General features: G+C 42.3%; 1 protein-coding gene across 1 annotated transcript in view; it reads left to right on the top strand.

Annotated features, from left to right (window-relative positions):
* The window catches only part of DRC1 (dynein regulatory complex subunit 1), a 38,231-nt gene that overhangs the window by 14,131 nt on the left and 10,041 nt on the right, over positions 1-14,059 (top strand). Inside the window, exons 5-8 of the mRNA XM_012652437.1 lie at positions 2,893-3,030; positions 4,047-4,133; positions 5,108-5,230; positions 9,938-10,077. Coding sequence (XP_012507891.1) covers positions 2,893-3,030; positions 4,047-4,133; positions 5,108-5,230; positions 9,938-10,077 — 488 coding nt within the window. The remainder of the gene's footprint in view (positions 1-2,892; positions 3,031-4,046; positions 4,134-5,107; positions 5,231-9,937; positions 10,078-14,059) is intronic.

The raw sequence follows: 14,059 nt of genomic DNA on the forward strand, positions 1-14,059 counted from the left end.
AGGTCTATCCATGTTGTAGCATGTCACAGGAGTTCCTTCTTTTTTAAGGCCAAATATTCCATGGTGTGCATATATCACATTTTCTTTATCCATTCTGCTGTGGATGGACATTTGGGTTGCTGTCACCTTTTGGCTATCCTGAATAATGCTGCTGTGAACATGGGCATACATATCTCTTTGAGATCCTGCTTTGAATTGCTTTGGATATATACCTAAAAGTGGGATTGCTGGATCATAAGGTAATTCTATTTTTAATTTTTTTAGGAACCTCCATACTGTTTTTCATGATGGCTGCACCATTTTATATTCCCACCAACAATACACAAGGGTTCTGACTTCTCTACATTCTTGCCAACACTTATTATATCCCTTTCTTTTGATAGTGGCTATAGTTATGGGTGTGAGGTGATATCTCATTGTGGTTTTGATTTGCATTTCAAATGCAATGATTAGAGATGTTGAGCATCTTTTTCATATGTTTATTGGCCATTTTGTATATCTTCTTTGGAGAAATGTGTATTTAAATTCTTTGCCCATTTTTAATTGCCCATTTTTTGGTGCCAAGTTGTAGAAATTCCTTATGTATTCTAGATATTAACCCCTTCTCAAATATATGATTGAGGCTGGGCACTGCAGCTCACATCTGTAATCCTAGCACTCTGGGAAGCTGAGGCAGGAGGATTGCTTGAGCTCAGGAGTTTGAGACCAGCCTGAGCAAGAGCGAGACCCCGTCTCTACTAAAAATACAAAAATCAGCCAGGTGTTGTGGCCTGCACCTGTAGTCCCAGCTACTCAGAAGGCTGAGGCAGGAAGACTGCTTGAGCCCAGGAGTTTGAGATTGCAGTGAGCTACAATGACACCACTGTACTCTACCCAGGGCAACAGAGCAAGACTCTGTCTAAAAAAAAAAAAATATGATTTCAATTATGTTTTCCTATTCTGTATGCTGCCATTTTACTCTGGCGATTGTTCCTTCTGATGTGCAAAAATTTTTGAGTTTGGTGCAGTCCCATTCGTCTATTTTTTATTTTGTTGCCTATGGTTTTGGTGTCATGCCCAAGAAATCATTGCCAAATCCAATGTCCTGAAGCTTTTCCCCTATGTTTTCTTCTAGGAGTTTAATAGTTTTAAACCTTAAATTTAGGTCTTTAATCCATTTTGAGTTGATTTTTGTGTGTGGTATAAGGTAAGGGTCCAACTTTATTCTTTTGCATGTGAATCCAGTTTTCCCAATAACATTTGTTGAAGAGATTATCTTTTCTCCGTTGTTTAGTTGTGTCAAAAATTATTTGGCCATAGATACAGGGGTTTATTTCTGGGCTCTCTATTCTGTTCTGTTGGTCTCTATATTTACCTTCATGTCAGTACTACACTATCTTAATTACTGTTGCTTTGTAGTATGTTTTGAAATCAGGTAATATGAGGCCTCCAACTTTGTTCTTCTTTTTCAAGATTGTTTTGGCTATTTGGGGTCCCTTTGAGATGCCATACAACTTTCTGGTTTTTCTATTTCTGCAAAAAATGATGTTGGGATTTTGATAAGGATTGCACTGAATCTGTAGATCACCTTGGATAGTATGGACATTAGAACAATATTGAGTTATCCAATCCACGAACACAGGATGTCTTTCCATTTCTTTTGTATGTTCTTTGATTTCTTCTAGCCATGTTTTGTAATTTTCAGTGTCCAAGTCTTTTGCTTGCTTGGTTAAATTTATTCCCAAGTATTTCATTCTTTTTGATGATATAGTAAATGGAATTATTTTCTTAATTTCCTTTTTGGATGGGTCATTATTAGTATATAGGAATGCAGCTGATTTCTGAATGTTGATTTTGTGTCCTGCAACATTTTTTTAAATCAAAAATGTAGTTTATTATATCTCAAACAAGAAACAGTACAATTAATCAAAGTATATGCCTAAACTATTGTGTGTCTTGCAACTTTGCCGAATTTGTTAATAAGTTTCTAATAGTTTTTTTTGTATGTATGGAATCTTTAGTTTTTCTACATATAAGATCATGTCATCTGTGAACAGAGATAATTTTAACTCTTCTTTTCCAAATTGAATGTTTTTTCAAGTAATAAACTTTTGACCAGAAGAAAAAGCCTTGTAATAATTTTAGAATTATTGGCTACCTACTAGAAATATGGTCATGCATTGCTTAATGATGGGGATAAACTCTGAGAAATGCATCATTAGGCAATTTCATTGTTGTGTGAACATCAGAGTGTACTTACACAAACCTAGATGGTATATCTTACTATACACCTAGGCTATAATAGCATATTGTTCCTTGGCTACAAACCTGTGCAGCATGTGACTGTACTGAAGTCTGTAGGCAATTGTAACACAATGGTATTTGTGTATCTAAACATATCTAAACATAGAAAAGGTACAGTAAAAATATGGTATTATAATCCTATGGGAACCCTGGGAATCATAAACGTGGTTGGTTCATTTTTGGCTGAAATGCGGTACATGACTGCATGTACTTTTATGGCAAATGCTGTTCCAGATTTTATATTCTTAATTAAGGAATGGAACTTAGTCTGCAGTAGATATGTTCCCGTGCTGGAACCTGGACATTAATTGCTCAGCTGGGATGCTCTAGGCTTCCCGGGAGCTTGCAGAGAGATTTGCAGCTAGTGATAATTGAGGAGTTTGATCCTGGGTGCTGGGTCAGAGCTTTGCCCTGAGCTGAGCCTATTCTACTCCATCCACATGTGCTTTTCCCTGGGTCTTCTCAGATTCTCTGAAGTCACTTTCTCTTTGTACAGTTTCAAGTCCTAGTGTTTGCAGATTCTGGTGAAAGGGGTGCAGGGACAGTGTGCCTGGCACCTCTTGCTTCTGTTTCGGTTCGTGACCAACATTTTTACATGCTCTTGTCTAGGAGTTAAAAACAAAGGATGACCAGTATGTGAAGGATTTGAAGAGACAATCGGATGACATCTGCCTGCTTCTAGAGAGGATGGAAGAACAAGTGAAGAATGTAATGAAAACCTTTCGCCAGGAGCTCCATCACATTGAGGTAACACGGGGTGTGAAAAGGCCTGCTTTTTGCACTCGGGAGGCCCGTGAGGGGGAGGTCTGGGTCCGTCTTGATCATCTAAGGAGGTCCTGGGTGTCTTTGTCCTCTAATTTCCGATTCTGCTCTAGGGTTTCATTAATTTGTTTACTCATTCATTCACTCATTCAACAAAGATTCATCAAGTGCCTACTATATGCCAGGCACTGTTCCAGGGACTGGAGATAGAGCCATGAACAAAACAAAGTTCCTGGTGGAGCCTGCATTCTAGTAGGAGACAGCTTGACAATAAACAAATGAATTACTCAGCGTAAATTTGACAGGTGGTAATAAGTGCTTTGAAAGAAATAAGACAGGCAAGAGGATGAGGAGTAAAGAGGGAGGTTAGTTCTCCATAACCATAGGATGTATGTGAGCCATTCATTTGTTCTTTCTTGGCATCTGGGGGTGGGCGATGGTGAGGGGGAGTGCCAAACAGGATTCAGGCAGCAGTACATTGAATTTGAATGAAATGTTAAAGATTGAGACTGATTTAGTCTTTTCCAAGACGGAAGAGAGCCAGGAGGGTAGAGGCCTCTCTCTGTGGATTATTGGAGACTCCTTTCTGCATTCCTAGGCCTAGCCCTTGCAAGCTGCATGCTGCCTTCGCTTCATGGGAACCCCAACCATGGCAATGCCTAATCATGATTGCCTCGACATGATTGAATGACATGTCAGGATTTGCCCTGTGACTGCCAACAAGGGCCCTGGCCTCCCTGTAGCTCCCTGCCTCTTACGTTGACTAAGCCACAGGGCTGTTGGCACGTTTCCTCTCTGCATTTGTGTGAAGTATAGACTTTGTAATTTCCATGCAATTCCTTATAGCCATTTGGTCACGTGAAACTTGACAAGTCTGTATTTGGATTTGACTTTGTGTGGTTGGTGACTTGGCACTTGTGCAGTTATCTGAAAGTTCTTGGGTATGGTGGAACCTGCCCAATCAAAACAGACACGGGAACGTTTTTCCTTCTTGGCTGTAGAAAGCATTTGAGGTGGAACGACAAGAGCTACTGACCAGTAATAAGAAGAAATGGGAGCGGGCGCTGCAGGCTCACAATGCCAAAGAGGTAAAGGGTGGCAGACAGGGGTGCGAGGGAGTCCAGGTGATTGGTTTGATCTGGGGTGGTTTCTCCTGTGACTGAATTTGCTAGCCTTTTTGTGTCTTGAGTAGCATTGCTGTGGCACACATTCACCACTGTACCTCGTAGCTGATCAGCGTGGCCTTGCACATGGAAGTTGTCTCTCTGGTGGTGATGAGTACCACCTAGGCAGCTTGCTGTGGTTTCCATGGCCCTGTCACTTTCTTCTTTGTTTCCTGGGCATCTACCCCAGCCATGAATATTTGTGGCCCAAGGTGTTTTAAGACACATTCTAAAAAGGTGTGAGATTATCATTTTATTTCAGAGACATAAGGAACAAAGAAGTGATCCAGTGGATTTTTTAGAAATATAAACATCTGATGTCAGGTTCTGTGCTTAACTTTTTTTCTTTTCTTTCTTTCTTTTTTTTTTTGAGACAGAGTCTCACTCTGTTTTCTGGGCTAGGGTGCAGTGGTGTCATCATTGCTCACTGCAACATCAAACTTCTGGGCTCAAGAGATCCTCCTGCCTCAGCCTCCCAAGTAGCTGAGACTTCAGGCGCATGCCACCACACCCAGCTAATTTTTTTCTATTTTTTGTAGAGACAGGGTCTCTCTCTTGTTCAGTCTGGTCTTGAACTTCTGGCCTCAAGCGATCCTCCTGCCTTGGCCTCCCAGAGTACTAGGATTATAGGTATGAGGCACTGTGCCCGGCCATGTGCTTAATTTCTTAATGGAGCAGTCCTTGTAGAATTTCTGGAGTAAGGACCCTATTAAGCAATATAAGCCATGATCCAAGAGTTCAAAGCCACGGGACTTCTGGACTTCTGAAAGCCACCAGACTCCCTCCAGAGTCATAAAACTTCCAAACCCTCCATGGTGTCATACTAGTCAAGCCATCTGAAGGATTGAGTTGGGGCGGGGATGGTCCCTAACTTTTCCCTTATCTTCCTGTGCCTTCAGCTGGAATATCTCATGAACCGCATTAAGAAAATAGAGGACTATGAGAAGGAGCTGAACAAGCAGAGGATCTGGGATTGTGAAGAGTATAACATGATCAAGATCAAGCTGGAGCAGGATGTGCAGGTGCAACCATTTCTCCTCACTAGGGTGTCTGGGTGGCAGAGCAGATGGTGAACATCTGTGAACGTTTCATCTTTTGAGACTACTTCTAGGATTAACAAATATTCAATAAATATTAATTATCTGCTTTCTTTTAAACGATCATATCTAAGGGAGGATATCCACGTACAGGATATATAGGTGAACACTTTCTTTATGAAACCAGTGGAGGAGGACCGCCAAGATGCTGCAGGGGTCTGGAAACCATGGCATCTGAGGAGTTGTTGAGAGAATTATGCACTTTAGCCTGGCAAAGGGAAAATGTCCCTAGGGCAAGGCAGCTGTGTCAGAGGGTGCAAGCTAGGACTACTACTGCTAATAACAGCAATCATCTGATGAGTGTCTGTCATATTCCACGCACTTAACAAACGGTATCTCTAATGCTTACAATAACACCAAAGGGAGAAATCACCATTTTAGCATTTTAGCATTTTATACATTGGGAAACTGAAGCTCAGAGTCAAGGCTGCATATGGAGTACGTGGTGAACCCTGGATTCAAACCCAGTCTGGGCTCAAAAGCCTGTATCCTTCCCCTTATTCCAATCAGTCCCGGACTGATGCTTGGAAAAGTACAGTAAGGCAGATCCCGACTCGCCACCAGAAAGAACCTGCTTCTAGCTAGAACTATCCAATATACAATAAACAGGCGTTCCCCAAAACGAAGGGTCCTTTATCTCGAAGCATGCAAAGGCTGATTGACTGTGTCTGGAAGGATCCCTGCAGCAGTAGGAGGAGACTCTCTGGTTTCTAGAGTTCTTTCCCAGCCTAGGATTCTGTGTTTCAACACCGGTTAAAAAAAATACATCTCTAATTACATTGAGATATAATGTAATTGCATCTTAAGATTCAAGTACGGTCTATTCATTTCAGTCTCTGTGTAGAAAAACATGTTAGATAAAACTTTTCCGCATAACGTTTGGTAGAATTTCAGTTCTTACTCTTCCTGGAACTTTACATCATGAGAATAAATTAAAAACTCCATTAGACTAAAAAATGTATTTACCAGTCTTGAGAATTTCCCCCAGTTCTTCTCATATTAATGTCATGGAAATGAGACTTACTGACAGAATCATGCAAGTCTGTAAGAGAGGGCACTACTTCTGTGGGCTGTGATTTTACTGAAAACAGCTATTGTTAAGCTTTCTGAATTTATCTTGGCTGTATGATAATTTATGTGAAAAAACTACATACTTTTGGCCTCAAACAGTGAGATATATGGAATTTCATGTTCTTAGTCCGATGTTCAGATACTTGAATGAAGCCAACAATTCTGGGACCTAGGGAGATGATGGGGTAGGGGTGGAAGGCAGGGGGCAAAGAGAGAGAAGGGACCTGGGAGACCTGGCTCTCCTGGCTGTCCCTGTCCAGAGGGACACGTCCATATGGTGGCGTGTGTGGATGTGGGAGGCTGGCGGATGGGGGCACTCGGAGTGGAAAGGGGGTACACCTCCTTTGCATTCACAGTTCTTTCTCATGCTAGATGGAAACTGGGAGTACCTGTACCACTTTCCACACTTTAACTAGAAAAAAAAAATCATCAAATCAGGGACTACCCATATTGCAACACGTGGAATATTTTAAGAGATTGAACTTTATCATAGTGTGCTTTCATTAGACATTCAAGTCCAATGGCATTGATTTGTGTCAAGAAGATATGGCATGTAGCTCAACATCAAATTTGCTCTTCCCGACTAATCCATAGCGCTCTATCAGTTCTAAAATATGGAACTAAACTTCTTGTAAACCACAAAAATATAATAGGAAGGATCTAGCGCACACAGATTTGGTTTGATGGGCAAAGTACAAGAAATAAAAAATAGAATGTCTACAGTTCAAGTGCTTCGTGCCAGTAAAAATCACATTATTAATGACTGGAGCAAAGGGAAGGCTGAAAACACTATGCAATTGAGTAGGATTCCACCACCCCAGAATAAAACTGCTGGAAACATTTACTTCCTAATGCAGAAAGCAAATGGTTTTATTTTTAAGCCTTACATGCTCATTGAAAATTGTAACATGGTTCAGTTCAAATTTAGGGGCTGTTACCTTTAGTACCAGAATATTAATTATAAAAAATTTAAGCAGAGTTGCGCAGCAGAAGCGTGCTGGGCCCATAAAAAATTAAATGTAAGTTAATTTACTTAACAAATTTGTTAGCCTGCATTGTGCAAAGCACAGAGATAAACAAGATACAGTCCCTGCCCTCGAGGATCTTATAATCCGTTGAGCTTGAGGGTTGGGGCAGAGGTAGGGAACAAGAGTCTTGTGGTTCAACGGGGAATCCTGCTGGCCCAGCCCAGGCTCAAGACTGGCGTAAAGAGGGCCAGTGCAATCTCCGCAGTCAGCCTAGAAGGCCAGAGCGAAAGGCTCTTTTAAATTTCCATTCTGTTGGGGGACTGACAGCAGCCTCTTTCCCTGAGCCTGTGGGCAGGAGATGGCACCAAAAGAACTGTGGAGAAGCTCATGCTTGCCCAGGAAACAGGGGAAGGTGTGATCAATACCTGTGGTACCTTTAACATGGAACCTTTGTGGTAGGTTAGACTGTAATCTTTATAAATGATTCGTAAACCACAAACATCATATTTTGCCATTAGTCTTGGGAACATGAGGTACAACTTTGCAAAATATCTTTGGACAATTGAGTAATAAGCACACACATTTAGCAAAATCAATTATAATTTTTAAAAACTATGTTCAGTGTATGACAATCAAGGATGACTATTTATCCCAGCATTATTTTATAATAGTGAAAATTATCAAAACAGTATAAAAATACAACTATAGGGAAATGGTAAAATATTATGACACGATAAACATAAATATTTCATACGTGATAAAATAGTATAGGAAAGTATTATGTACCATTAAAATAATGTTGGTAAAACTTAACTAACATGGGAAGTTCTTGTTATAGTATTAAGGGAGAAAAGTAGGATTTAAAATTGTAGACATAGTTTGATTCCAACTTCTGAAGAACCCTGGAGGGCAACATGCCAATGTGTTACCAGAAGTTGCCTTTGGTGGAGGAATTATGGATAGTTTTTCTCCCCCTTCTCCTATCTCTTCTTCTTTTCCATTTGCTGGACTTTCCAAATTTTCAGCCATGAGCAAATATTACTTTTACAATCAGAAAAAGTTTTTACAAAGAAAAGTATTTAACTAGAAAATCAAAAATTGACTAAAAAGTAGAGAAATTTGGAGGTAGAATTAGTTATGATCTCAGTGACCAATATGGTGTTCATTCACCACCTGTTAAAGAATAGATATTACAGCTCTGAAGTATATGATGTTCAAATACTCATAAGAGAGATTTAAAAATCTCTGCAACAGTTAAGTAGAATGCACTCGATTCATTCTTCCGTTACAATGTGGGGAGTCAGCAGATTCCACACCAAACGTGGAAATGACTGACCTGCTGACCTGATGATGTGTCACCACCTTTATTCTCCTATGTCACCTCCTAGCCGGTTGCCCTCCTTGTGATGACCCAAAGGGGGGCTGGTCGGAATGCCTTCCTCTGCTGATTGCTTCACAAGAGCCTGTGCCTGGTGGAGGGAGGTGAGAAGGGGGCTCTAGAGCTCCAGATGTCCTGCTTTAACAGGTGATCTCACCTCCCTGCGTTCTCCACCCTGCACCGCACTCGGGAGAGGCAGAGCCTGCTGACTCCGCTCCAGCCTTGCCTCTCTCTGGTCTGTTTTTCACAGACGGTCAGAGCGATCTGTGCACGGTGCCTGGACTGGTCATTTTCCTCCCCTGCTTACCAGCCGGAGTGGCCTCTGCCGACTTCAGGACAGTGCTCTAAATGCCCAGCTTGGGCAGGCTCTGTGGCTGTCAGCTTCTTTTTTGACAGCTCCTTGCCTTGTGCCTCACACCCCAAACTGCTCGTGGTTTCCCCAGAGCACCTCCCTCTCTCAGCTCCGTGTCTTCACATGTGCTGTCTCCTCTCTCTGGAGCTTTCTACCTTCAGGTGTCACCTACTCATTCTTTAGGTCTCTGGTGGATGCGCTAATGCCATCTCCTCAAGGATGCCTCCCCTGGTCCTCTCACTGGCTCAGAACAGCCTGTGCTCACCTCTGGCTTGCTTCCCTGTCACTAGCGCTTGTTTGTTTGTCTGTCTCCTAGACAGGGCAGGTCTTGGCCTTTCTCACCAGTGTTTCCTGGCAGCACCCAGGAAGTGTCTGACATACAGTAGGCGCTCAGTAAATATTTGCTGAACAAATATGTGTAGCCAATGGAAACCCGAAAAGAAAAGATGACTGTGCCTGTCCTCCTTCTAAATGAATGTGGGTTGCTAAACACTAACACTGCCGTGCTGGAAGGTCAAAGAGGGGAAATTTCAAGTTTTTGTGGCAATGTTAACTTTGATGGTGTTTTTAGTGGGGCTGCTCGTATCTTTAAAAGGTCTGGTACAAAGTCCAAAGTTAGTTGGACTTGAAAGCTCTATAGTCTTTCTTAGGCTGTAGGAATGCAGGTTTTATTAATAGCTTGCAGTTGATTGATTGGTATTTTATCCAGATGACCTTGAATTTGCCTCTGTGATAGATTTTCTAAGAATCGGCAGAGGTACTTGTCCCTAATGTTCCTCTGACGTGACTTGAACAAACTGTCGGGGCCCTCAGGCACCGCAGATTATACTAGGGCCAATGAGTATATATATTTTTAACTTTAGATTCTTGAGCAACAGCTTCAGGAGATGAAGGCAACTTATCAGCTAAACCAAGAGAAGTTAGAGTACAACTTCCAGGTGCTGAAGAAGAGAGATGAAGAAAGCACAGTGATTAAATCCCAGCAGAAGAGGAAGATCAATCGGTAAGCCAGCATGCTGAGCAGGCTTCTGGGCCCTTCTGTGCGGAGAATGGGGATGAGTATGTACTCTTCCCTTCTCCAGGGGTAGAAGCTGTGAAAAATATAACGAACTCTTATTAAAAGAGTTTTTGGAAAAAGTTAATACATTCAAGTGGTTCCACCCTCTCGCCCTCAGAAAAAGAAAATAGAGCAAAAGTCTTCTTCCCAATTCCCATTTGTGTTGTTCCTTTTCCCACCTCTGTGTTCATTTGTTTCTTCCAGAATTTCTTTATGCATACACAAGCACACACAAATAAATATTCTCGTCCCCTTCTGCTTTTACACAAATGATGGCATTTTATGCACACCGTTCTGTGTCTTGAAGACCTTTTTGTATCAGTTCACAGAGAGCTGTCACATGATGTCCTATGCTGCTTAGTACTCCACTGCACAGACGTGCTACTGAGTATTTAACCAGTCTCCCTTGATGGACACACAGACTATTTCTCTTTTGCCATTGCAAATAACACCAACATAAGTACTCATGACAGCGTGCCAGTCTGCTTTCGTGTAGACACTGAAGGGTACCTATTGCCTGGATTTTCTCACCCATCCTTCCTTTCTCCCTTGTCTCCTTCCTTCCATCCCTCCTGCCTTTCTTCCTTTAAGAATGGTCTCCTAAGTTCCAGACCACTGTGCTAGGTTCTGAGAATTAGAGTAGAATGAGACACCTTGTTCAAAGGAGACAAGATTGAGGATTTCCCCCAAAGCCCAAATAACCTATTATTATTTATGAATTTTTCCACTTGTAGGTTGATTATACACTTTGGGCAAATGTTGGGTGCATAGAGAAACACCAGTTGACCTTTTGATAGTTACTTATAACAGAAAGTAATACTGAATAAATGAGCTGGTATTGTAAGCCTGATTATCTGAGAACTGAGAGTAGTCAGGGGACAATATTTATGGGAAACTCCCGCTCTGTGCACTGTGCTAGACAGGGGGACATCAGAGAGAGACGCAAATCAGTACAGTGAGGAGTCACCTGGGAAAGCTTCCTGAGGAAGTAGGATAGTGAGGGGGTGGGGATACAGGTCTGCAAAGAGAGTAGGGAAGATGCCAGGTGGACAGTGCAGGTAGCTGGGAATAGCAGGTCTGAAGGCAAGGAGGTAGGAGTCAGAAAGTTACAGATGGCATAGTGGGTGAAGAGAGTTGGTCAGAGGGGAGGCGGGAGGAGGTGCTAGAAGCAGAGCTTGGGTTTCATGCTCACAGCAGAGCGGAGGTGAGTGGAACCATCCCCACCATTCCGTCTTCCCCTCTGACTTCAAACTTAGACGGGTCTCCCTTAGCCCAAAACCCTTTAGCTGACCCTGCGGCTTCTCTCTAAGTACTACCTTGTTTTCTCTTGCTTTCGTTGCCATTTTCCTTTCCTCATCACCCCTGCCCAGAACATTTCGTAATTCCTGTCTTTGTTTGTGCTGCTATAACAGAATACCTGAGACTGGGTAATTTAGAAATTCAGAAGTTTATTTCCCACAGTTCTGGAGGCTGGGAGTTCCAAGATCAAGGTGCTGGCTGGTTGGGTTTCTGGTGAGGGCTGTGAAGGGAGGAACACGGTGTCCTCACATGGCAGAAGAGTGGAAGAGCAGGCTGGCAGAAGGCTGTGGAAAGCCTCTTTTATAAGGGCCTCAATCCCATTCACAAGGAAGGAGTCCTCGTGGCCTAATTGCCTAGTAAGGGCCCCACTTTTTAATGTGATTACATTGGCAACACTGAATTTTGGAGGAGACGCATTCAAGCCATAGCAACCCATGGCCCCAGGACTGGACTAAAACTTCCCACAACAGGATATCAGTGATGCCTTTCTAGCCAAACACAATGGCTTTTCGTCAGGCCTGATCCTATCATTATTGGATAGTGGACTTTTCTTTGTTTTTGTTTTTTTTAGAGAAGGGGTCTTGCTCTATTGCCCAAGCTGGAGTGCAGTGGCATGATCATCTCTTTTAGTTTTTTTTGTTGTTGTTGTTTTTGTTTGTTTTTTTGAGACAGAGTCTGACTCTATTGCCCTGGCTAGAGTGCAGTGGTGTCGTCCTAGCTCACTGCATAACTCCTGGGCTCTAGCCATCCTCCTGCCTCAGCCTCCCAAGTAGCTGGGACTACAGGTGCACCCCACCACACCCAGCTAATTTTTTCTATTTTTAGTGGAGATGGTGTCTCGCTCTTGCTCAGGCTGGTCTCGAACTCCTGACCTCAAGCCATCCTCCCACCTCGGACTTCCAGAATGCTAGGATTACAGGTGTAAGCCACTGCACCCATCCTCTTTTGGTTTTTATGACCCTAAAATATTTGTTCTTCTTCCTTTCTTTATTCCGTATTTATTTCCTTTGGTGGGTCTGCTTTTTCTTGCCTGACAATTCTTGAATATCTAGGTAAGATATTCCAGAAAGCACAGGCCTTACCTTACCCCTTTGCTTTTTATTTTTATTTTATCAGCCTTTTACCTCAATCTAATGGTTTTGAATATCACCTCTTTGTTGATCACTACCAACTTCATATCCCTAATCCCAACCTTACATCTTCACTTTTTCTGGAGCTGCCAACGTAACGGTTCAACTTGGAGAGTCACCGTCATTGCCAGCATATGAGTTCTGAAGCCAGATTTGCCTCCGCTCCCAGTTTTCCAGTCTCCAGCCTTGCTCCCTTCATCTCTGGCCTCCAGCCAGTTGCTAAGGACTCCGTCTGGGCTTTTTGTTGAGCCTCTTCTTGTCGCCATTCTTTCTGTCCACTTTCTTGCCTGCCGTCTTGCCCAGGCCTTTAGTATGTACCTGGTGCTTATTTTTGTTTCATTAGCTTCTATAATTAGGTGACACATAGGAACTCTTTTACTCCATGATATTGAAAAAAATGCTTTGGGATGACTACTTAAAAAAAAATATATATTTTAACACCTGTATTTGGAAAGCCTCCTAGAATGCTATAGTTAAGAGAATGGATTAGAAATTTCTTTTTATCAGAGACTAAGTTAAAGATTTTTTACATTTTATTGAGCATGAAAATATGAATGATAAATGTTTGCAGTTGAGGGACCTTTGATTACTTCAGAATAATGCTTAGGAGAGGGAAAATTTTGTTTCTTAGAATTTTTAAACTTAAAAATATGTTGGCCTTCAACTTTTCTACTCCTGTGTAAATGGGGCATTGATATAAGATGCCTCTTCAGTAGTTTCGAGTCTGAAGTATGGTCCTAGGTCTAACAACTGTGCCTGCCATGCATATTTTATGGGACAAGTTTCCATGCACAAAGCTCCTGTTAGCAGTGAAATAGTGAGCTGTGCCATGCCTGGATTCACAGTGCTGTCGGCCAGGTTTTAACTGCCTCTTGCTGCTCTGAGGTCTTTGGCCATCCCCTCCCTGCAAGCCTGGGTAAGTTAGATGCCTCATCTCTGGGCTGCCCTGGAACCCTGTGTGAAACTCTCCTATAGCACTTTTCACGCTGCACTCTGATTAACGTTTGTCTTTGTCTTTGACTGGACTGATAATTCCTTGTGTTCAAACACATCCTTGGCACCAAAGGCATTTTATGTTTGGAGAATGAATGAATGAATGAACAGATGAGTTACTGGACCTGTTTACAGTATCAGCTCTTTGAGGATGAAGGATTCATATATGATAGGCTTGTGGTGTGTAGTTTTAAGTTTTTCCTTTCAATTTTCCTTGTTTCAGAAGTGAAATGAACATCCAAATCATGACAATGAAACAATTGAGGTAGATTATTTAAATATGTGAGGTTGGCCCTAGATATGGACACTGACAAATGGTATGTTGAAGTTGCCATCACACCCCTGGGCAGGAGACTGCCTCGTGGTGGGTCTGGGCCTGCGGATTGTTTCAAGTGCATTGAGTTCTGGACAATCCCAGTACGTTTGGAATGTGTGGGAGGGTTCTCTGCCCTTCCACCGATCTGACTCAGGGTTTGTTGTAGAGCTGAGTCAGGTGGATGAGAGGA

Source organism: Propithecus coquereli, unplaced genomic scaffold, assembly GCF_000956105.1.
Source record: "Propithecus coquereli isolate 6110/MARCELLA unplaced genomic scaffold, Pcoq_1.0 Scaffold39, whole genome shotgun sequence".
Lineage (NCBI taxonomy): Eukaryota > Metazoa > Chordata > Mammalia > Primates > Indriidae > Propithecus > Propithecus coquereli.